General features: G+C 30.5%; 1 protein-coding gene across 1 annotated transcript in view; it reads left to right on the top strand.

Annotated features, from left to right (window-relative positions):
* Osi1 (Osiris 1) overlaps nucleotides 1-17,844 on the top strand; it is a 63,970-nt gene extending 46,126 nt beyond the window's left edge. Inside the window, exon 3 of the mRNA XM_088237570.1 lies at nucleotides 16,449-17,844. Coding sequence (XP_088093696.1) covers nucleotides 16,449-16,927 — 479 coding nt within the window. The 3' untranslated portion in view covers nucleotides 16,928-17,844. The remainder of the gene's footprint in view (nucleotides 1-16,448) is intronic.
* Nucleotides 17,845-26,376: the final 8,532 nt, after the last annotated feature.

The following is a 26,376-nucleotide window of genomic DNA, read 5'->3' on the forward strand; positions in this document are numbered from 1 at the left end:
GGTATTTATCTATGAAAACGTTTACTAAGAATGATTGTTACCTCAAATAGTGGAAAATTGATAGAAATCTGAATAATGGACATTCCATTCAGAAAATTGTCATTAGTATCAAAGGTCATTATCAAACAACGCATTTTTTAAAGTAGACATCTAGGTTAAACCACAAGTGTCCATTTCAAGAATCACATTGATTAAGATGGATAAAAGGGCCTATTAATCGCTGAAACTCTCACCATTTTCTATGGAAATGATTTCGTCGAGACTCGATTGTGCATTTCGGATGTTTCAGTGCCTGCAATAATTTAGTATCGTGGACTTAATTTTATATGTCGAGTGTGCCCTAAACACTCATAATTAGTGATTTATATGCTTCTTTGTAACAATAAGGAAATATCACAGACAGCTATTCGTCGACTTACGAGTGCGATCGGTTCCGGCAAATAGGTCGTGAGTCGATTAGGAGCCTTATGCTAGAAAGATGTGACGTTTTGTCACCCACTAGTCGATTGAGCAACTCGATTGCTTTGTCATAATGCTATTCTTGAAAATCCTCCTACAATTGAACGTAGTTATCCCGTTTCCTCTCTTCATAGTATAGTGTTATTTTTTTTATTTTTACATGTATTTATTTTTGTTAATCTTTGCTTTTAATTTTTGTATAAAATTGAAAGATTCAATATGTCCATGTATTTATAATTTTCTCAAACTGAACGGTTTGGGTAGGTAGGAAGAAATTGCCTTAAGGCAATATGCCCGCCCTTATATGTATATTTTTTGTATATGTATATAAAGTGTCAAATAAATAAATAAATAGTTATGCAGAAAGCAGCCAGTCTACAATTTTGAAAAAAATAAATATTGATGTTATCGGGTGCAGTAAGGTCAATTCTATGTTTTGCTTAAAACAGCCAGACTGCTGTCATACAAAAAAACTGTTTTAACCACCTTCTAAAAATGGTGTCGATGACAAAAACGGCATTTCTCAATTTGCAGAAAACACCCACAGCACTAGAAAAATCTTACCGTACTCAAAAAATCATTAAAACTGGTCAAATACATAGTTAGATTCTTGTTTGTCATGTAAAAAATGCTAGTGTATTCATTGTTTATCATTTGTTAAAGTCAAAAACATTCCAACTGTTGTGTTGATTCGATTATTCACCCTTTTCACAAAAGTGCCATTATCTCAGCTTCACTTTTCTATGGCTGGCTGCTTTCTGCATATCTACATTTAATTCAATTACAAAGACGAATGAGAAAGTGGCAACACTAACAAATCCTTATTATCTATGGCTCTCCTTGTTCACGTACACTTTTATTGTTTCTTGTCAGACTTCTTCCGTTGAATATTTTGTGTATGGAATATTATTTTTTTTAAATTTAAAAAATATTTTACTGAGACACTGCTACATTTATAATTATTATTTGCCTTCTACATAACACACATCTATATGTTATTAGAAATATTTTTTATTTATTTTATGGTTTTAAAAACATATTGTATGGTATTAATGAAAGCACAAAATGCCTTACTAAGAGTAGCTAACAAAAAGCCTTAGCCTATAGTTTGTGCTGTACTGATCAAGGAACAGAACATTATTATTTCGCAATCGGCGGATAGGAACATTGAATGCCATGTTCCTGTGACGATGGTACTTCAAGTACATTGATAATATTATCCTTCATTGCGTTATTTGACTCACGTGTTTTGGAACACGGGTGAACATAGTTGCATACTACAAGATGATCAAATGTCTTTTTTTTAAAGTTGACTTCAGTGATTGTTTCCCCGCCCATAGATATAATAATTCAAAACAAAATTAAGTCTGTCTACATAGTTCTAGCCTCGGAAACCAGAACAGAAGTTCATTCTCATTCATTTCCAATTATGTCAATCATTCGATAAACAATTATCACAACACGTTTCTAGTTAAAACAGTTACAAAAAGATTTATGTGCAATGTATATATCAGGGGCGAACCGTGTATAGAAGCGATTATGCGCAGCCTATCATTAGATTTTACTATCTACTTACTATTTCTAATGAATCATTGCCACCTTTGTATTTTTCTCAAAATAATAATAAAGTGCGCCCAGCTCCAGCAATGAGCCGAGGAACTAGCCGATTTACTCCAGCTTATTTCTTCATACAAATAAATGTAGGTACTATATTTTGAACATCTGAAACCCAGTTGTGGGATTTTTCTCCCAGAGTAAACATGCAGATTACACAAATTCTTTGAAGATTCTCGATTTAGAAAACAGTGTTTTCAACATTATTTCTTTAAGATTATTTTTCTTTAGATGATACTTTTGAAATATTATGACTCGCATCATAATATGTGGCGCTTGACGCGGCCGTTTTTGGCATTATTCATTTCTAGAACAAATCGGCCAGTTGACATTTCAATCATAATGAGAATACCCAATTCTAACTGAATTCATTGTGTTATTTTTGATGAACTTTTATATCAGTTATGGGTTGAATTAATGGATAATAAAGCTAAATTATATTATATATCACGAAATTACGTCGTTTGCGTTGATTTCAAAGATGAAAGTTATTGTATCAAACATAACCACAGAAACAATAGCAATTTAAAGTATGCATATATAACTTACATTTTATTATGTCCCTACTATGTAGGTACAAATAAATTATATTTTTCATAGCTTACCGGTAAATAAAATCACAGTTCGCCACTGGAATATAGATTAGATACTATTAAAGCAAATATTTGTTTCTGGCACTAAACAAAATAATCGTGAATCAAAATTTAACAGTTCAGAACGAATCTTTGAGCACGTCGTGATTTAAGTAACATTTTTTTAAAAGTCCCGATTTAGAAATAAGTTAACTTAACTTCTTATTGATCTACTTTTATTTTTTTATTTTATTTATTATGTTTCACAAACAATAAAAAGTTCATACGATGCAGGTTTAATAATCACAATATGTTATGTTGGGATATTATTCATAAATTATATGTGAACACAACATGCACAAATTAGCATAAAAAAAGTTTATAATTTTTTTTTTCAATTGATTATCTTGACGTTCAGTTTTTTTTTATTTTGTTTAGTATATTCTTTACATAGGATTCATTGAGTCGCTTATAAAATTCAGCAAATTGCAACTTTTTAATACAATTCACCAATTACTAAATTAAACTCAACAAACGAACAAATTACAATCAACAAACTAAAATTAATAAACACGAATCCAATGCCAAGCTGTTTTGTCCCGCAAATATTCTTCGACTTTAAAGTAACTATTTTCAAACAGCCTGAACTCAACAAAAACTTTTTTTTTAAATTTGGCAAAGCCTGAATTTCAAGAGGTAGGTATTGGAGAATCTTATGCAGTTTGAGGCAAAATAATTACTATTTATATTCAAAGCATAACCTTTGTGGTGAAACATTTGACTTAATGTTATTCAATATTTATATATGACCACTTACCAACTTTTATATGTCTACCGGTTTCAACAACAAGAAATTTTTATATTCGTGTTTTATTTTATTTTATTTTATTTCATTGGAAAGCCAACAGACATTTATACATTTATAAGAATCAATTATACCATAAATACATATCATAAAGTCCAATTAGAGGCTTCCACATAATATTGTTATTGTAAATGTTGTCACATAAAAATTATACATAACATATAATAACTAATCATACAAAACTTATAATATTACAAGAAATGTAAATGAATATTGGTCACACAGTTGCACAGGTGTTAAAGAACATGTAAGGTGTCTTCACAATAACAAAAAATACAGGAGTTAAAATCTTACAAACATATAATAAAGAGTTGAAAGTAAATTATATGGAAATACTACACATTAAAAAAGCTTTAAAAAATAATTTTCATTTGATCAATAATCAAACAACCTTTCAATATAGTCAATTGTACGATGTTCCATTATAATGGTCACGCTACCTATGAAACTAACGCTCTTCCTTTCATCCCCTATCTCTTTTTTCAACTATTCCCACAACATAAAGTATTTTCATAACCTGATCAGTGCATGTAAGGGTGGCTTATTAAAATGCATATCATGTTTTATTATGTTTTTGTGCAACAACTAAGACACAGGTACGTCTCGAAACCGGTAGACATAGACATTTCAGTAAAGTAAATGGTAATATACAAAATTTAAGGTGATTATTTACGAAAATATTAAACTATTTATTAATATATGGCGCTTTTATAATTTTTTATTAAAAAATACAACTTTTACGTTTATTTTCAATGGAAATTTTACAAAACTTGGTTTGCGGAAACTTTACACAATATATTTATTATTACAAATACCATAAGAATATAATTTAGGTAATTTTCACAAAATGGTGTACAAGACAAAAAATAAGATGCACATATTTTTTTAATTTGCAGTTTAATAGTGGGGAGGGCTCAGGGCATCTCTACGTGCATTAATATGTCAATGGCTGTATCATTTTCGTTGATATTTTCTGTTTTTTTTTTCAATTTCTAGGTCTCCGTGTTTTATGATCTAATTCGTTCATGCCTCATTTTTACACTCAAAACCACATTTATCACGACAACCGTTTAATCACTTTGGGAATTCAGATTAGGTCGAAGTTAACGACATCATTTTAGTTATTCGTGTTGGTTGTTGAAAAGCCTTTGACAAAGAACATAAAAGAAAATATAACGCACAAGTTGTGAATATAATTCGTGTAATCTGCTTTTTAATAAAGAAAATATGATTCAATTAATCACTAATGTTTTATGGTGTCGAGAATGGACATTTTGAGTAATTAATTCGTAAACGACCGTATTTAAACTTAACGGTAAGTTGTAATAATAAAAACACGTGCATAGTTTTATTCCTCTTTTATTTATATAAAAACCGGGTTTCGGCGTGACTGACATTGTCAGACTGGTGGGAGACTATTTAAATGTGTATGTTATATACAAGTGCAGTAGCTCTATCTCAAATAACTATCGACGAGCTAATAAGCGACGTGTTAAAAAATTCTCACCATGGTTGTTTATCGTATTTACGATCACAGTAGAACATCTGTGAACACCTCATGTTGAAAAATTATAGGATATTTAGTTATTTATTATTTATTTATTTATTTATTTTAAAGAAACAAACAGTAGACAATGATATGGTAACATTTAAAAAAATACAGTCTAAAGACAGACCAGCAAAGTTTCTAAATAAGAATGATACAAATTATTAAATTGTGTTACAACAAAAGGGTGTGTTTATGTGTATTTGTGTAGGAGTAAGTGTTCAGGTGTGCGTAAGTGTGAGCATCATTAAATAGTAAGTGGGATCGTATCGCAGCCAGAAATAAGGAGTCTTAATATATTTTTATATAAATTAAGGGGCATGTAAAATATATCTATAGATGAAAATAAGGCACTTTAGTTAGAGCAAGAACGATAGAGAAAAGAGTGTTGTGCATAGTTAGTGCTACATATTGGCAGATGTAATAAATACTTATTTCGGGTATAATGAAAAGATAATGAAAATCGTGTCCTGAATTATTTTTAATTCTAGATTCTAGTTTGTGTTACGGTATATAATTGTCTTTTATTATTAATACTATGTTTAAATAAACTGTGCCCGTAAAAATATTTATTTAAAAAAATAGATACGTAGAAATAAAATAAAAATTATCAGGTTGTTTAAACTGACAAATTTACTTATTATTTATTTTTTGCATTACAACAGGCCTGGAGGCCCAATTACTGTGGTGAATTACCCAGGCTTCAGAAAAACATAATTTATTTTTGTGTGCTCTCACCGGGAATCGAACCCGAAACCTTACGTGTGTGATTCAAGCGACTTGACCACTAAACTACGCATCCGATAATATCAATTAACAACTATTTTTTTATTAATCAGTCGATCATAAAAAATCTAAAAATATCTTATTTATTGAATCGGCAGTCGCTTCGTAACACTTCATGATGAATTACCATACAAAAATAAATACTTAAGTGTTATACAAAACTCTCATGTCTATAGTAGGAGTGTTTTTCTGAAACTGTCGTTGTGTTTTTTTAATATAATAAATGCGTAACACTAATGACAAGGTTTTTATTTTTATAATAATGGAAAATGTCTGTTCACGGATGGTTAAATCATCGAATGAAAAATAGACAACGTGATAAATTTCTTGTCGCACTTTTAAAATAATGATCTAGTTAAATCAAAGTAAAATAGAAGCGACGTGGGTCTAAAAACAACTTGTTAAATTCCAGGCAAGCATTTTATTACCGGGTATTATTTTATGGCCGAATTGGAGGTAAAACAAGATACCAATTGATTTTTAATTTATAATAATTAATTCAATAAAAGACGGAGGCAAAGATAACTGTTTATAGAAACCTATGATGCCTTTCACTTACGCATTGACTGTTTTTTTTAACTGAAGAATTTATAAAATACGAGATTGCAAACGCATTATCAAATTAACCCTATTCATTTGACAACATAAACATAATTTATTATCTATTTATTGACATATTAATAGTACTGAATATTTAATTTCATCATTCCGAAAATATAATCTGTACCGTAGATGATAAAACACGGCGGTCCACTTTTTGCCGTTTTGAAGTTAAAATGCAGAAATTATTGAAATAAGCTAATTTATAAATGAATAAACATCTTGTCACTCAATTGTACAATCTTCGTTACAATATGGTATTGTTGGATAGGGTGGTGCACATGCCAATATATTAAATCCTATTAAAATGGTACAAAGATTAATTATTAAAGTAATTGAAATAACACCCTCAACATTCGGTAAGGAAAATCTATCAAAAATATTTATTGTTTATACAGCAGACACTATTTTTAATTTAATTTCACTATAAATTTATAAAGTAGAAAAAATAAAATAATTTGACATGAATAAGTCACTCAGGTACCAAAATATTATTAAAATCCCTAAATTCCACACAAGTCATGATCAAATAGTTTTGTCTTCAAAGATATAAAAAATTACAATAATCTCCACAATGAATTAAAAACTGTTAAAACTAATATATCAAATAAAATTTTAAGATATTTTTATTTATTTATTTAACTTTTTGTACATAATGTTATTCGTACATTGGCGGGCTTATTGCCAAATGGCAATTTCTTCCAACCAACAAATAAAATTATAGTTTTTTTTTTTATAATTCAAGTTACATAACATATTCATTAGAAAATAAAGATTAAAAAGCTAAAGATATATAAAAATAGAACTTAACGTATTTGTTTATAAATTACCATAAATCAAAACTATTACTCAATTGGAAAAAGGAAAAAAGAGGAAAGAGGAAGAACCCGAATAAAAAATGCATTCTATTTACATTAGTATTAATGTATTTTTATATTCTGTTTTTCTTTTTATGAGTCATTAGTTTTTTTTCCCACGTACTTGAATATTTAAAATTTTAAAAATTCAAATAAATAAACAACTAAAACAGTGTAAGTCAATTTCCAAGCACACGAGCTAGTCTTTTTTTAGACAGTTACAGCTATAACTTTTACTAGAGGTATAAAAGTAGATTTGTATTAGAATAAAAAAACATTTACCATTTATGAAAATATATTCATTATTAAAAAATAAAAAAAAACACCGAGGTTTATTTTCATCGTAAAAATGTTTTTTAAGATTAAATAAAAATCTGAAATCCAATTTATTTTAATACAAAAAACATCAGTAGTCCCGTCCCAGATACGCTATTTTAATACGTACTTTTTATGTCGAAATGATCATTATTTTAGATTGAAAAAAATTCTTTCTAGATTGAAAAAATCTCATTTGGTTTAAAATTTGTCATATTTTGGAAATTGCACAAACACAAAATCTTGTTTACTGAACATTTCGTTCAATGTGACTCCCGTGGTCTGTCTTTTAAGGTACAGATATAATCAGCTGGAGAATTTCTTAAATAGACAATATTTTTAGTATGCTCATATGTTTGTAGACAAGGCTGAATTATACTTCCAAGATAGTTATTAAGATCTAAATTTATTACATCAGACAGGAGTTTTTTTTCTGAGAAGAGAGTATGAAAGTTGGGTATTTACTGTGCTAATGACTCGTTATTGGCCGATTTTAGTTGCCATTTTACACGCAGTGTGACATTCACTACTCTGCTCATATTTAAACATCCGTATTTCTCCATCTGTGGACTTTTGTGATATAAAAGATCTGAAATCCTAATGATGCAGGTGAGATTTATTTTACTGTATTATTTCAGCTACGTAGAAACAACGCCTAAAAGCATTATGTAATTTTTTTAACATCTCCTTGGACCAGTTGGTTTAATCAGCAATATTTTGAGTTAGTAAATTTTTTATTTACGGGGTCGGAATTAAATCCCCAGGGACAAAACAAAATCAACATTTAATGTACTCCATCCACAGTCTTGAAAAATCGTGGGTCTTCCTATCGATTTCGCTCGAACAAAACACCAATGTTTTTTTGTCAATAAACGAGTTAAAAATTTTCAGGTTTTTAATTTCGGACATCGCGATTTTAATTGAATTTAATCCTGCTTCTTTTACTACCCTTTTCACCGTGAATTTGACAAATTATATGGAGAGCGCCTATTGGATATTGTCATTCTTCCTTGTAACTATTACAAACACGAATGGTAGCAAAAACGGAATTATTTGTAACAAAACAGCAGTTCAAAAAATTTCAGGCAGAATGGTGAATGCTAAACAGTGCGTAAAGTGGCCATTTATACCAGCCAGTGAAGGGTATTAAGCCCTGTTAACGCCTAGGTATCACTAAATATCCGAGGTTAAGAATAAAACAGGTATTTTTGAAGAATTCAGTTGACGTGCGCGCATTACGAAAACATGTTTTTTTTAATAAGTAAGATTATACGCATATCTGAATTCCCTTTACTGAGGTTTCAAACTCCGCTCAAATCTTTTTTTCACTGGGCACTTGGACAGATTTATTTATTAAATTTTTAAAAACTACTATTTATTTTATACTCTTTAATTTAAATCTCATTAAATTATTGAAGAAATGAAATGAAAAAAACTAACGATGGTTAATCATTGATTATCAGAAAAATATTTATAAAATAATGAGTCGAAAACAGTTATAATTCATAGTAAAAATATTTTTCAGGTAGGTATATGATTTTTTAATGTATGTTTGAATGTGTATGTGTAAGAGAGGATCTGAGGATAGATTTCGTTGTGTGGGTGTGTGAGTATAAGATATGAGTGAAATAATAAATAATAATTTATAGTATAAATCAAATTATAGAGAAACAGGAATTGTAAAATTGTGGAATAATTTACCCACTAATGTTAGAGACACCCCTTATTTATTGACATCTAAATCAGGATTGAAATTTCACTTTCTAAATTATTGAGTTGTTCCTTTCTCCTTCTTATTTCCATCCTATCACTTCTCTTCTTCTCTCTTCGTAGTATGATGTAAATTTTTTGTTATTTTTTGCTTTAAATTGTATAAAATTATAAGATTCTGTTAAGATATGTAATTTTCTCATACTGAACGGTTTGGGTAGGTAGAAAGAAATCACCTTTAGGTTCAATTCCCGCCCTTATATGTATATAAATTATAAATTTTTAAAAAGTGTAAAATCAAATATAATGGTAAGCTGTGCATAAACGATTATTTAGACGATTCGCCTTTGCTGTCTATGCCAGTTTACTGTGAATTCAAATCCGTAAGTCAAGCTTTACGCATCTTCACATTCCCACTTTTTAAAAATATATTTTTTCTTACAATATACACAAGAGGTAAAACAAAAAGAGAGTATAAAAAAAGGATTATTACATAGCAATGAAATACAAATTAATAGGAAAAATAGTAAACAAAAAATCCTACGAAGGCATGGCCTGTTCTTGGGTATACAAGAAATGTTTATGAATTTTTGCTTCAAAAATAAATTGACAGGTATAATATTTTTGTGTAATATAAGAAAGAGAGAAGAAAATATTCTGTAAAAGATTGTAAGGTACTTTTTGATTTTATAGTAATCAGAAAAGGAAATATAAAATTAAAAAAATATTCCTTAGTTTAAAAAAGGGAAACAAAATTAATCATTGAAAAAAGAGTTAATATCTTTAGTTTGAATCCAGGATAGTGCGTGTTTTTTAAAATAAGGAAAATTTCAAAAGTTTGGGATCAATAAAATATTATCATTAAAAAAAATTTAAACATCTTGGGCCGGTAAAATATGCATGTCTCTGTGTTAGCCTCGTTTTACTATGTGGTATTTCTAGTACACGATTCTTTGACTTGATCTATTTGAACTACTTGTAAATACATTTTGCTTCTTGAATATATACTTTAAACATTGAAAACAATATATTTGTCTTATATCTAAAAGTTTAGCTTCTTGGAACAATTGGTAAGACGGAAAAGTGCGATTTTTGTGAAGCATCATTTTTTAGATACATTTTTGAACAGTTTCTAATAGTTTAATATGGTTGTTAAGCTAAGTTCAGAAGCCTCAGTTGAATGCAACGCAAGACGGGTGCTTAGTGCCGCATCTAGTCCACACCTATAATATATCAATGATCCTTAGCCGATAAAAAATCGGGTCAAATAACTTGCGAATCACGGTTATTTGATTATTTATGATATAGCCAAAATGTTCGATAACTACTATCGTAAATGATATTATTGGGAGCATCAACTGTCGGCAATATTTAAGTTTGATGAGGCCTGTTATAAAAATGGTTCTCCGTTTGCATGAGTACCTCGCTTCACACGTCAGTGTCAAGATAGTAACGGGTTTGTATAACCTTGTTTTTGTTTTTTCAGTTCATTGACAAAATGAGATTACTTTTTTATTTATATTTCAGCACCTTTGTATGATAATGCCATGATTTAACATAAATTATAGTCCTTAAAATAAAGCTTGATTAGAATGACAGTTGTCAGCAAAAGTTACGACATAACTTTGTAGTTACGTCTAAGGAGTGATTGACAGCCTCCGTGTTGTAGTGGTCAAGATGCTTGACTCACACACGAAAGGTTCCGGGTTCGATTCCCGGTGAGAATACAAATATTAAAATGTGATTTTTCTCAAGCCTGTGTGTTCTGTGATGTGTGGTGGTGCAAAAAAAAATTAAAAATAGTATCATTTCTTAGTCCCGGGATTTTACCTGAAGAGAACTGATCATCTTACCTTCATGTAACAAAAGTTATCAAAATACGCTGCGGTTGGCATACCAATGCAGTGCTCCATGCACCATTGGGTGTTGAATGGGAATGACGATGATGATGAAGATTCTCATAAATTCGCAGATCACTACAAAATGTATTTTACCAGTTTGTAAAAAACTAATTGCGCAGTTGCCAAAATCGATAGAAACTGAAAAATAAATCGGTAGATTTTGGTAAATCGTTATCAACCCGGTGTCCAAAGTTACCAACCTAATAATATTATTAATTCCCCAAAGACCGTAAGTTCAGTCGGGAAAGAGAGCAGCGGGGACTATTTTTTAAACTGAGGCCTTGGGGTGATTTTCACAAAAATGGCGCTATATAAATTATCCAACTATAATAATAATAAACAAAAAAGAGCTTAGTCCAAATTTAGCAATATTTTTACTTAGGTGTAGTCCCCGACACGACTCGCGAATTTCAAATGAGCTTATTAAATATTTTTTCTATATTTGGAGCACTGACTTTGTGGTTATTCATTAAAATAAATTAAATATAAACCAACTTTTTAAACCACTTTTTTTTTCTACCGATTGGTTTTAAATCTACACAAGCTTCTTTATCAAGGTATAATATACTAAACCAATGAATTATATCTAATAAAATAAATAAAAACAACTTGGTTTTTAACAACAACAAAAAATCCACCGACTGGTTTCAAAGCTACACGAAATTCTTTATCAAGGTATACTCAACTAATAAATTCTATTCTATTTTATTTTATCAATGTTTACTCAATATTATGCTACGCATGGAGCTAATAAATCAAGTATTTTTGGCTTGTGAGAATAGGAAGCGCAATGTGAGATAGATACGATCTTTAAAACTAGATTGTCTAGTACAGTCGGTAGATAAAGAAATATGTAAGAAAAAACAAGGTTGTTGTTATTTATTTATTTTATTATTATGAATAACCACAAAGTTAGTGCTTCAAATATAAAATTCACAATTCTATCCTAATTTTTTTAACAGCGATTACTAAATATTACATCGATATTATATGGAGCTAAGAAGTTAAGTTTTTTTGTCATGTTGTTCTTTTAAAAATGTGGCCACTTAAACCAGCCAATGACACGTCATAAGCCCTGTAAATGCCTAGAGTTCCACATTCTGCAAAAAATTTAAATATGAACACGTCAGAAACTATTTATTTTAATAAATAGAAACGGTGGGAAATACGAATAGTTAATGATAAAGACATCAGCAAATTGATAATTCGGACAAACAATACTACATATTAATTGCGTTTTCTGAGAAAACTAAATGAATATTCATTTGAAGGTAAATAAATGGCATATTAAAATAATCATTACTAATGTGTCTGTATACCTACTAAAAACAAAAGTATAAGATTAAAACCATTGTTATTCATGAAATATTTATTCAAACTAATTTATTTACCACAATTTTTTGAATAGTATAAACATATGTTTAGTCTTCCAGTAGATAAAGCAACAAGCACAAAAATAATACACATAATCACACACCTCTAACATAGTAAAAAAAATAATTTGCAACCATCGTGTGGTCACTGTGACCGGGCCTGGGCACTTAAGTGTTGATAACTTAATAAATCATTCAATCGCACTGACTTCGTATTAATTACTTGAAATATCCGACCACATATGAAAGCTACCATCCGACTACAAATATCACTCAGTCATTCTAATTAACGTCTTGAAATACACCTTTGTCGTTGCCAAAATATTTATCAATCACATTTTGTACCTCCGCGAATCATAACAAGTTATAATCCATCAAAATAAATAGCACGGCCTTACTTAACGAGAGTTTTTTTATTAACAAAAAACGAATACATTGACTATGTCGTAAACAAATCGCTTAAAGTTTTTGGCTTCGTTAATAGAGTTACATCCGATGTTGACAACCTATTACTCTCAAAACGCTTTATTGCTCGTTAGTTCGTCCCATTTTTAATTTTTAAAATAATTAATTATTAATAATAACCGAAATTTTACAGGAGCCCCCGTAAAATTACGCTGTCCTTCACGTTATGTCATTCTTATAAATCGCATTGAGTGTGTTTGGAATAAATTTATTTTTAAAAAATCCTTACCCTTTTTTCCTCTATCGAGTCTTCTGAAACGCCGATTTAATGCAGATTTAATCTGCCTCTTTAAATTCCATGGTGTTTTTTTTGATATTCTGACTATTCCCTGACTGACTGAAATAGTATTATTCTGTTTCTCGGTCATCAAATTCTTTAAAATAAGGCGATGAAGATTATACTCAAAAGAAATATCTATTCTAATGTAGAAAGAATGCACAAAAAAATTCGCTTGCTCACAGTAAAGCAGCAAACTAAATATAATGTGGCAATTTTTATGCATACAATAAATAAGGGGATGAAAAAATATAAATACAAACAATAATAAAATTAAACAAACAATTTCACACATATGAAACAAGGGGTAAAAAAAAGATAAGATTACCAATGAGGATAAAAACGGATTATTAATACTCATTGTACAAGGGATTGAAGCTGTACAATGAGTTACCTGAAGAAATAACGAAGATAGAAAAAATCGAAATACTTAAAATTAATTTGAAAAAATATGTTACTGAGAAATTTTAATAAAAAATTGTAATATAATTAAATATTAGTTCTTAAGATGTTATGAACTAACTTTAAAGCATAAATAATAAAAAAATAATAAGACTAGTAAATTACTAGGGTGTAATTTCTACCCTTCGGGTCTCATGTGATCGGCCCTCCGGACCTCGTTTCATTGGCCCTGCGGGCCTCAGTTAATCTGCACTTAGGGCCTTGTTTCATTAGGATCTCGGACACTGATTTATTTATTTATTTTATTTATTCGGGATTTTTACAGCTATTACATAAAAAAATATGTAGAAATATATTGACAAAGCTAGAGCCAATTAAAATAGATCCCCTGTTAATCTAATAATTCATAATTCGTAAGAAGAGAGTTTATAAAATTGAATGTGTGTGACGTTTGTATTTATGTGTGTGTATATGAATGTGTGTGAATGAATGTATGAAAAGTTGACTATAAAAAGTTTATACCTACTTTTGAAACCCTCTTAAAAATATTTATCTTAAGTAAGTTATGATGTTTTGTTTGTATTTTTAAGAAGTATGGTAAGTTTTAAAAACGCTTTATTAGTTACCCATAAAACAAATGAACATTAAAATTTATGAATATTGCCGATATATAAGTTATTCCATAGACCCAAAGCCTTCGGGCCTATGAAAACTATGGGACAAAGGGGCGATATGTTAAGTTGCTCGAGATCCTAATCAACCAAGGCCGAAGGGCCGATCAACTGACGCCTGTAGGTCCAATAAAACGAGGGCCGGAGGGCCGATTAAACAAGGCCCAAATTACCAAGTTCTTTGTCATTGCTTTTTCTTTTATTTTTTGCTTCTAATTTTAATTTTACAGTACAGTTATGCCCGTATGCAGAGACAAACCTTAGGGTGAGGAAAGTACATTCTATTGTCTTCACCTTCTGGTTATTCTCTGCATTTGAAGTTTCTTTCCTCACCTTAAGTTTTGTCTCTGCATACGGGTATTAGTCTTTTTTTTTTAATTATGTGTTTTAAATGGACTTTGTTCGTAAATTTCTTTAAATAATAAATAAAACTAATTTTTTAAAAAATCACTTCGTACCTATGTTGACAGGTCAACAAATCAATCAATTGATTTTATTGCTAATCTGTTTCTATTATTATTATATTTAAAACATTCCATTAAACTCGAAGGTAATTAGATATTTTTAAATGTGATCTTCCTCCCGTCTGTATATATTCAAATAGGTTTTTTTACGACTGCCTTAACGATCCGTGAATTCACCTGTTGTTCCAATTAACTCGGCGGTAGTGACCTGAAAAAATGTTACGGCATGTGGGGCGGGGTTTAAGAAACCCCATAACTAAATGCCACGTTTCAAGAAACTTGCATAAAAATATTATTACTTTGAATTTTTTTAACCTTGTTTTAAAAACCTCCAATGTCACAACCCATCAATTTTTAAGGAGTGTTTCTTTTCTTTGTAATTTATTTATTAACGTACATTGTTCATGTATACAATTGATAGGGTTTAAATAAAAGAATAAAATAAAAGTTTAAAACATTAATAAAATAAGAAAGGAAGCATTGACAAACATAAGAGACGTCAAGACAAGATCTGGACTATTTATTTAGTGCTCGTTTTTTATTATTATTATTATTTTTAAATCATATAACACAAGGTATTTTGCAAGTATTATATGTTGAATTACATTTCCACGAAATACAACAACTCAATTCGGGACATAAATAATAGTAACATTTAGAAAATAACACACATTGAGAACAACAAAGAAACAAAGCAAGTTTAGCACCTTTATAACTAAATATAACCAAAAGGAGATAGGTGTCCGAAGAGAAGCTTTTGTAGACAGTAGGTAGATACCATCGGCGTCGCCATGTGGCCCATTGGCTGTTTGATAATTTCTGGAAACGCACGTGTGTAGTTACTGGGGGATTATGCCTATTGTTCCAACGACTTGGTGTCCATTTTGGTCCGTAGTATTTCGTTTTATGAGACGCAACATTCCTGTTCAATTTATTTGTTTACATGAATATTACACAAACGCGTGTATGAGCGGTTTGATTTATCATTTTGTATGTTATATGAAGGCAGATTTTTGAAATTATTAATAAATGTCAGTTCACTTATAGTAGCACTGTTGTTGGGTGTAGTGTTCCAAATAGCAAAATTTATGTACTTTCGCGTCAAAAGTTGATGCATTCTTAAACGGTTTTAATGGATAGACATAAAATTTTATGATTTTAAGGTTACAGGCGCACTATTTTTTTAAAGTTTCCTTTGTTCACTATTTGTTACATATTTTGTTAAGAATAAAGTATAAAACAATGCTATTAAATAATAGTCTTCTTTTTTCCACTGTTTGTCTAAAACATGAATACACTACTACACACTAACGACTTATAAACATTAACTCATTGTTTTCTAACATATAACAACTTATTTTCAAATTCATTATAAGATTATAAGCTACGGTTGGAGATGAACTATATTTCACGCCCGGTCCGTACGGTGGCTGAGCGCGGGTTAGCTAATAGGTATAGATAAAAAAAATTTCAATCCGTCTATTCCCCACTGAGTTGCAAAAACTTTTTTTCTGGGTATGTCACACCACACCCCACCACTACCGGGTTACTGATAATTATTTTTTTTGCAGAGTCTAGCAGATCTGACGGCCTCGACTACGGCAAAGGAGCCCACTCAAGAGGAAAGAAGAAGAAGCTGTCAATTCTGTTCCCGCTTTTGTCTCTTCTGGCAACGATGAAAATCAAAGTTCTTCTCATCCCGATTCTAATTTCTGTCCTGTTTATCAAGAAGATTCTCGTCCTGGCCGCCCTCTTCCTGCCCACCCTGCTCTCTTCCTTGAAGGTCTGCAAGATGAACATGCCTTCTCATGGCCACCACACTGCTTACTCTGGCGGGGAAATCTCCGCAGACTACGGAGGGTATGGGGGAAGTTATTCGGGATACTCCCAGGGAGGAAACACGGGATATGGTAAAGATTGGGCGGCGGGCAGAGCATACAACGCCCACAAAATAGCCATGGAAAGAAAGAACTCGAGAGTTATACCCGTTCATCCACAGTCGATACCAGATTTGGAAAATGATTCTAATTATTCAGTACATCAAGCGTAACATAAAAAAATTACAAACAAATATTAAATTATGGCGTGGTATTTTTGACGATAAAAACGTCGCAAAAAACTCAATTCAATTTGAATATCAAAGTATTTTCAAACATCTCAATTAAATTATAACTAGCGAATTATTTTATCTGTTAGAGAACTAATAACCATTGTTTAATCTATTTATAAAATAAATAATGTAATATTATTATAATAATTCACGAAAACACGGTGTTTATTAAAGCACAGTTTTTATTAACATCAAATTTAATATAAGTTTTTTTTTCGGATTTCATTGGATTGTTTTCCAAAGCATTTATTTATAATTGCGAGTAAAACAAACTGTTGTTTTCCACTTTCCTTGATTTTCTGACATTTTAATCTTCCAAACGGTCAATTACTTCTGAATTTTTTAAATTAATATAATAAACTTTTTTAATCTTCAGTGCCATGTCTTCATCTTTATATCAATGCAATATTTAAAAATATTTAATTATTTATTTATCGTAAATACGTGTCGAACAAACAAAACGCTAGTTGTTATCTACGCCTAAAAAACTGTTTTGAAATAAATATGTACCTTATTTTTGTATTTTTTAGATTTAGTAACTTATTAAGCACATTGTATATTTGTATCCTATCGCATATATATGATTCAGTCGTCCGAATAATATAGTATTATTTATTTATGGTGAAAGTTTTGAGCATTAAATTCACTTCAAAAAGTGTTGGGGAAAAACAATATTATTTACTATTCATATTTAAAGCATTAACTAACATTAAGCATCAAACATTTTACCAAATGTGATTAAATATTATAATATAACTCGGTAGTCAGATGGCAGAAGGGACCATCTGTATTTTTGTCTATGTTTTAGTTTTCAAAAGTTTTAATGAATATTTCAGCAAACACACGGAGAAAAAAAATTGAAAAATCAGCATCATTTAGAATGGTAATTTATTGTTGAAAAGCAACACTAAAATATTTTAGTTTGTGGATTCAAGTCTTGAAATTGTGACGTATTTCAGCTCTCCTGAACATTTTTGAAAATTACAGATGGTCCCTTCTGCCATCTGACTACCGAACTACTTACCGACCTTTCTATGTCTATGTTCGGTTTTGCATGTTGGTTCAATTGGTGCCCTGACGAAGAGACGGGTACGTCTCGAAACCGGTAGACATAGAAAAGTCGGAAAGTGGTTATATATTACGTTTTTTGCTGCATGAGCAAAAACAAACCTAATTATTAATTAAGAGCATTAACCTTAAAACTAACTAGTAGAAAAAAAGGCACCTAATAACTTTAATTTCTGTTGGTTTCAGGCGCGTTTTTTGAAGCTTGAAATGCGGATCATAATTTGATATTAATTGGTGCCGCTTTGGTCTAGAATCCAGACGATTTTATTTTGTTTGTTTTAGTAAAGTGAATCGCCATGAATTTCAAGATAACTTTCAAATACGGATACACTTTCGACTGTTTTGTATAAGTTAATATAAGCAATTATTTTTAACGCAAAACGACTTTGCACAAATTATTTAAATTCTTAATTAAAATGGTAAACTGAAAAGGTAGTAATTAAAAGCAAGCCGTAAATTACGAACATGGACATTTTAATTGTTTTTTATTTCGTTCATTTACACCAGATCTTGCGTTGAGATTGTTTAATGTTTTTATCTAATCTTTGTTTAATCAATATGTATGTTAAAACCCCCTTGAAGGATTTCTGTTTTAACTTATATCAACTTTTAACATAAGATGTATGTAGTATAAAAACTTTATTTAAAAAGCGTTGTATTGTAGTCCCCTATTTTGCTTTCTGCAAAAAAATGTTTATTATTATTTATATAAGACTATATGTACTTATCTTATGTGTGAAAAAATTGTATGCAAAATTAATATAAGAGTCCTCCTCTCTAGAAAACTTGTTGTAAGGAGGACTGAGTTACTTTAGATTGTTCACAAGTCACATTAATTTATTTTATGCTCATTTTATTCAGTCATATTTTCATTTCTATTTTTAAAATATTTTTGTCGTCTGCTTACTTAATTTACTGGGGAAGCCAGTTTGGCAAATAAATAATCCGTAGATCTTTAATCAAATGTTGTTTTATCGGGAGAAATATTAACAATGATGTCCTTCTTGTCCTGGTTATATATTCATGTCCCTGAGAAGGGAATCTGACGATGTCCATCTCCGAATCTATCTAGCAGGATAATTTTAGCATGTATTAGGCATATCTCAGGCACATGAAAAGCTTTAAAAAATTCAATGGATGAAGTTCTTATTGGTACTTTAAGAATAACTTTTACAATGCCTTTTATTATTATTGTGAATGTCTATTATTATTATTATTATTATTATTATTGTTTCCTTTATTCTTTATTCTACATTAATTACACAAATTAAGGTTTATTTATCAATCGTTTTACTATTGATTTTATTTTCTTAGGGCATTCTTTTGATTAATTTTATATGCCCTTCAACTATTGTATTTTTCCAGTCAATTTAAAAAAAAACTGTTTTTTATGTTTTTTTTTGTATTTTTAGAGTTCCTTAATTTATAATTTTAAAGTATTTTTGCACTGCTTATTGATTAATTATATTTCACTAAGCCGTTTGAAATTAATCACATTAATTTATTTTTTGTATAAGTTTTTCTACCCTTTTGTATTCTTTCTATAACTGATTTTTTTTTGTTAATTATAAGGACCCAAGTATTATTTATATTGTAGTAGAGTTATTTATTTATTCAAATTTGTCTACAAATCAATGTTAACTAATTTATTTATTTATTTATTCAATTGTTAATTATTTATAAACACCGTTCAATTAATTTATACTCACAAATATATTTATTGTCATGTTAAAATATTTAATGTAGCATTGTTTCCAAATAAAAAAAATAAAAATAAATATTTTTTCCTATTATCCCCATTTTATCATTTTTTATTACTTTTTTATTTCATTTTTTTGCACCGCAACAGGCCAGGAGGCCCAATTACAGTGGTGAATTACATTACAGAACAACTAGGCTTGAGAAAAATCACATTTCAATTTTTGTGTTCTCACCGGGAATCGGACCCGGAACCTTCTGTGCGTGAGTAAAGTGTCAAACCGCTACACCACGGAGGCTGCCGTAATATGAGACATGCGGATATACCCTTAATATTAAAACACCCCGTATGATGAAGCTGCATCTTGAAGACGTATTCTCCTTAAAAATGTTTCCTCTTCTGCCAGCTTGTATATTTCAATACTTGTGGTCTCACATTTGATCTTTCGGACATAATTATTTGGCATTCCGAAAAACATTTTTTTTTGTTTATTACGTAATATTGACAATCGAGCGCAGTGGCGAAGGGTGATTTTATTTACAGGTAAGCTATAAAAAAATATCGTTTATTTGTACCTACATAGAAGGTACATAATATAATTAAGTAGTATATACTACAAATTGATATTTTTCTGTGGTTCTGTGTGATACAACAACTCTCATCCATGAAATCAACTTAAGCGACGTAACTTCTTGATACATTATCCATTCCCTTAATACAAAACTCATTTAAAAATAAATAAAAAATAGCACTATGAATTCAGTCGATATTAGGTATTCAATTGAAATGTCAACTGGCTCAATTGTTTTAGAAATGAATAGTGCTAAAAACGGCCGCGTCGAGCGCATATGTCCTGCAAAATGACGCATGAAAGTAATTATCGTCTTATGTCAAAAGTACAATCTCAAAGAAAAATAGCCCTTAAGAAACAATGTTTGAAATACTGTTTTACTGTTTTCCAAATCAAGAATCTTCTAATAATTTGTGTAATCTGCAAGTTTAATCTCGCAGAAAAAACCCGCACTGGGGTTAAAACATTCAAAATACACTATACTTATTTGTATGAAAAAATAAGCTGGAATAATCGGCTAGTTTCTTGACTCACCGCAGGCGCTGCGCGCGCTTTATTAATATTAATATTTATATAAGGATAAAAATACAAACGTTGGAAATGATTTAAAATAAATAGTAATTATTTATTTGTTTTCTGCAAATAAAGTAACAGTAAAACATTATTATTGTCAGTCAAATATAATGGTAAGCTGCGCATAATCGCTTTTATACACGGTTCGCCCCCGCAACCGAGGGGAGTTGAAACAACATGTTTCAACATTTTTTTTTTAAAACTTATTTATTTAACTTTTTGTACATAATGTTATTTGTACATTGGCGGGCTTATTGCCAAATGGCAATTTCTTACGTCAACTCTCAACTTACGTCAGTTACAAAAAATATTTTTTTAAATTTCATCACAAAGATAAAAATATTTATGACAAAACAAGGTTTAATTATTTCATTTAAATAGTCATGTAACTTGAATAAAAAACTCACTTACCAATACCACATATTTAATAAAATACAAATCTTTAAAAAAGTTGACGAACACTTACTTCTGGTAAATTTTGCAGACAGATATTATTATCAACACAACGGCACGTGATACATGTTTTTTAAATACATTTTGATTTTACCAAAAACAAGTCTGAAATATCATACTTTTCATTTCTTTCGTTCGCATCTAACGTTGCATAAGCCACCGTATCAAATGCTAATTGAAGACTGATTTTTCAAAGTGGCCTAAGTAAAATAAGACCGTTTAGATAAAAACAGTTTTTTGTGTTTTGTTCGCTTTTCTCAGATCAAGTGAATTTTTAAAAATGATATGTCAAGGATTTTAAAATCTAGTCATGCAATAAAATCAATCAAACAAGTCTTGATAATTTGCCATCATCAAAATTCTTTTTGAAAAAACGGGTTTTAGGGGCATTTTGAGGGACAATAAGAAATATGAAAGATGCATAATATGTGAATCTTAATTAAGAAATTTTCTTGTTGGTTATGCAGCTTAAAATAAGGAAGTTTAGTTAAAATTAGAACATAAAATTGTATGGCGAAGTTTTTTGAAAATACATGACAAAAAATAATCAAAATGATTTTTTATAAAAAACGAACTGCCTTGCATGACGTAACTAGTTCAACCAATGAAAAGAGAGTTGTTATAGGTTTTTGGTTTGCGATAAGTCAACTGACCGCTTGAGTCTCAGACTCAGATTATGTCCAACAAATCCCGTCCTGACCCTGATCAGTCTCTGTTTAATAATGGACAGAGGATCGAGAAAATTGATAGCTTTAAATATTTGGGAGTTCACACAACTGAGAATGAAAGCATGCACAAAGAGCTCGCAATCCGCCTAGGAATTGCTGGAGCAACTTTTAACATGATGCGTGTTGTCTGGAACTCTAGTCTATACTCGGTCAAAACAAAATGCCGATTATTCAACTCTTGTATAATGCCAGTTCTCCTATATGGGTGTGAATACTTACTAAAGCTCAAAACACCAAACTTCTGAGTTTTGAGAGTAAGTGCTTGAGAAGAATATTAGGTATAAGGTGGTTTGATTTTATAACTAACATTGAAGTCCGAGAACGGACGCAGCAGCCTCCTATAACGAGCGTCTTGAGGATGCGGTGGTGGAACTGGCTTGAACACGTGCTGTGCGTGCCTCCGGAGAACCTAAGCCCAGTTTGCCTCTTCTTTAAACCTGCAGGCTCACGCCGTCCTGAAAGGCCATCGATGACGATCTTTTAACTTTATTCGGCGGGGCCGAATAAAGTCGAACCTAATATTAATGGGGCGCTGGATTGTCCGAAGAAGAGGCGAAATGCTGGCTGGCGATAGGGTTTCCTGGAGGCAACTGGTGATGTCCACATGCTCCACTTAAGAGCGGATGTGGAAAAGAAGTAGAGAACAAGAATTTGATGATATTAAATATATTTCTCTTGAAAACAATATTGTGAACTGCATTATTTGTTTGGCATTCATTTTAGGGACATGGTGGTACTCATTTTTATTTAAACACAATAGTCGGCTTGTCAGTTGTCAATTTCGAAAATACAAATATACAAAAACCCAGAAATGCAGCAATCAACAGTACGGTATAGTCAGTAGGTACCTAATAACTTATGCTATTTATAGATGTTACCTATTAAATAATCACGCAAAAACTTTGTCTATCTCTGAAATTCTCATTTTGGCAAATAAAGTATGAAAACTACGTAAGAAATTGATGAACATACTAGAACGATTATTTTTTTACACACTAAAGATGTTTACCTTCGATTGGCGTGTCTCTGTTATATTTATACTAGCGGACCCGACAAACGTTGTCCTGCCCGAACGTTGGTAAAATACTTTTCATTGATAAGTAAGTACCTAGGTACTTGTTTGTGATTGAATTCCGAAACTAAAAATTATTTATTTTGAATGCAAGAATGTACCTAGGTACTTGTTTATGGTTGAATTCCAAAACTTAAAATAAATATTTGTTCAAATATGGAATTATTTTTGCAAACGTCAAACTCCGGTCGTCTCACCAACAATGGGGTGTACTTATGTAGGAATACGATTTTTAAAAGTGTATTGAATTTAATATTATTTTAGTGTTACCAAAAGTCCAATAAAAACAAATAAATGGGTAGGATTTAAGAAAAGAATCTGATTGGGATCCACAAAAAACAAATGCTGTTTGTAAACATTCAAACACAAACTTTTTTTTTACACAAAAATTTTTCCATTTTTTTGCAAATGCATTCTCCTCGAATGCAAACCCTGGTAGATCGATGAATAAAACATTTATCCCCCTAACTTATTTTTTACATATTCGATTGAAGATTTTAATATCTGCGAACACGCACAGCGCAAAGATCTATTCTTCTATGAAAACCGCACGTAAATCGGTTAAGCCGTTTGGGAGAAGAACGGTGACATCACACGTACGGAGTAAATATATATATATAAAGAAATATATATTAAAATGAAACTGAGAAAATAGCATTTTTGTGAAAGAGTGAATAATCAAATCTACCCAAGAGTTGAAATGTATTTCTCTTTGAAAAATGATAAATAATCCATACCTTCGTTTTTTAATAATAAAAATAATAATCTAATTATGTAATCGACTAGTTTTAATAATTTAAAAAATCTGCCTGACCACACAAATTAAGATGCGCATTTTGCAGAAAACAGCCGGCTCTAGTAAAACTCTAATGCATATTGTGTCATTATGTATGTCACATTATTCATTCAAGAAAACTCATTTCATTGTGTGTTAGAAAAGAGGATTTTTGGTGATTCTTTAAAGTCAGTCAGAGAAAATTTTGGAATACATTTGTATGCAGAAAAGTCAGACTGTCATTCTTTTCAAGTGTCAATTTAAAGTATTATCAGTGGTCACCTGCGGTTTCTTAAAGTAATATAAAGCACCTAACGGAAATATCCAGAAGCTTTAAATGACCACCATCTTGTGTTATCGACTCGACAGTAAGGATTTGAAAACTTGGGCACCGATCAACAGATGGCACTCACCTTATAAAACCTAAATGTCTAAAATAGATAGGGAGTCATTAAGATCTGAATTTATTACAACGGTGAGGAAAAACACTGGCATAAAAGTATTTCCTGGTGTTGCCTAGTTGGTGAAATAATTCAGCCAGATAAAGGATTCAGATCTTTTCTTCACAAAAGTAAATAAATGAAAGAGTTGAAGAATTGTGGACTTTCATATTCCCTTCTTAAAGTGTTTTCCCTCTCTGCAGCAACAAATTTAGATCTTTCAATGATGTTCAGAACTCTTGACTTGGTTCTTATGATTTAATTTCTTACATTATTTCTAATACTAATACACAGCATCGCTAGCTCTCTCTGTGCGACTGTCAGTTTATTTATTATTTATTTATTTCAAACATCAAGCACAAAGAATTAGTACTTTGACGACTTATTGCAAAAAGCAATATCCTCCAGCCAGCCAAAAACAGTCATTTTTAAATTTTATAGATTACTTGGTATACCTGTTATTCTTATTTTTTTCTCTGCTGTGCTTGACATGTTTTTATACTTTTAAACGACTTTTAATAACTTTTAGAATTGCCTTTAAAAACAATTTATTGCTTTTCTTACGTGTGTCAATTTGTGTCATTATTTTTGAAGATGTTTTTTAAATTAACTTAAATTTATTGTCATATATTTCATTAAAAGATTTCTCTCATTGTTTCTTTGAATCCCTTAAAATATGTATGTATATTTGTATGTTTTTTATTTTGAAAATGATTTTTTTTGCATCTGAGCATGTTTTTCATTCTTTATTGCAATTCTTGCCTTTTAATTACTTTTACTAAATTTTTTTCTTCATTTTAATATTATTTCCATTTGTAAATACTAACTTTAGACTTTTAAACAATTTTTTTCTTTGATTTTAATTTCTTAACTACTTCCGTTTATATTTTTGTTTCCTTTTCTTTTTTGTACTTAAAAAAAATAGTTAATTGATAACCTTAGATATAACAATAATATAATACGTAAACTTCACTGGTCCATTAGAGTTAAGTCTAACTGTGTAAACTATAAAACTATGTAATTGTTCTGTATGTTTCCTGAATAAAAGAAAATAAATAAAAATAAAATAATGCTTTTTGTTGAGGAGTTCACGAAGAAAATTTAGCAAGTGGATTGTAGTGTTAGGGAAGGAAGGTTGCGCAACTCCACTAACCTGCTGATGGATGAGGCGTGAGGAGTGCTGGAACCCTGGTGAAGCTGGCAGTCGGAAGACGCTGGCACAGCTCATCCGGATGGATCTGGCGGTCTAAAATGACGCAGGCAGAGCTCGCCAGTGGAAATATTAGTAAAGCACTTCACTCGTTAATGTTAGATTTTGTACTGATTTTTAATGTTTTTACCGGTACTCATGCGTAGTATTATTGTTACATGGAGTGCGCTAGGAAATTAGAAGGACGGGTAGGTAGGTATAAATTTGGTCCGAACATTTTTATTCCTTTTTTTTTCTGGGTCCTCTTCTTGTCTCCTTTCAGACTATTTACCCGATCCTATATTCCTCATCATATAATGTGAATTGCGAAATATTTTTTTTATTAATAAATTTACATGTATTACACATATTGTACTTGTCCAGTAAAAACATCTGTAATTCGCATTGAGATATAATATATTGAGATGACACTCCACACAAATCGGAGCTAAAAAGTCGTCCCCAAAGCAAAGGAATGACCTGCGGAGGGAGCATGTATTGTCACGTCATATCACGTCGACTTTGACAAGCAAAATAAGTAGAAAAGTAAAAAACACGGACTGTTTGCATCGGTCTATTGTAAGTTCTATTCAGTATGTCGCTCTTTTCCGCACACGTGTCACCTGTGTTAATCGTTTCACTATACGCCCGACCAACTGAGCAGGACAGAGACAGGAGATAGCTCACGACTGGTAACATATTAATAAAACGTTTTTTAACATTGAAATAGTTATTTTAAACAAGTATTGATTACGATAAAAACATTACTTACCAGTGAAAGGTTATATCATCGCTTTTCCAGAACGATTTGTGCAGTATCT

This window comes from Micrasema longulum, unplaced genomic scaffold (assembly GCF_059751315.1).
Source record: "Micrasema longulum isolate JH-2025_06_02 unplaced genomic scaffold, ASM5975131v1 h1tg001739l, whole genome shotgun sequence".
Lineage (NCBI taxonomy): Eukaryota > Metazoa > Arthropoda > Insecta > Trichoptera > Brachycentridae > Micrasema > Micrasema longulum.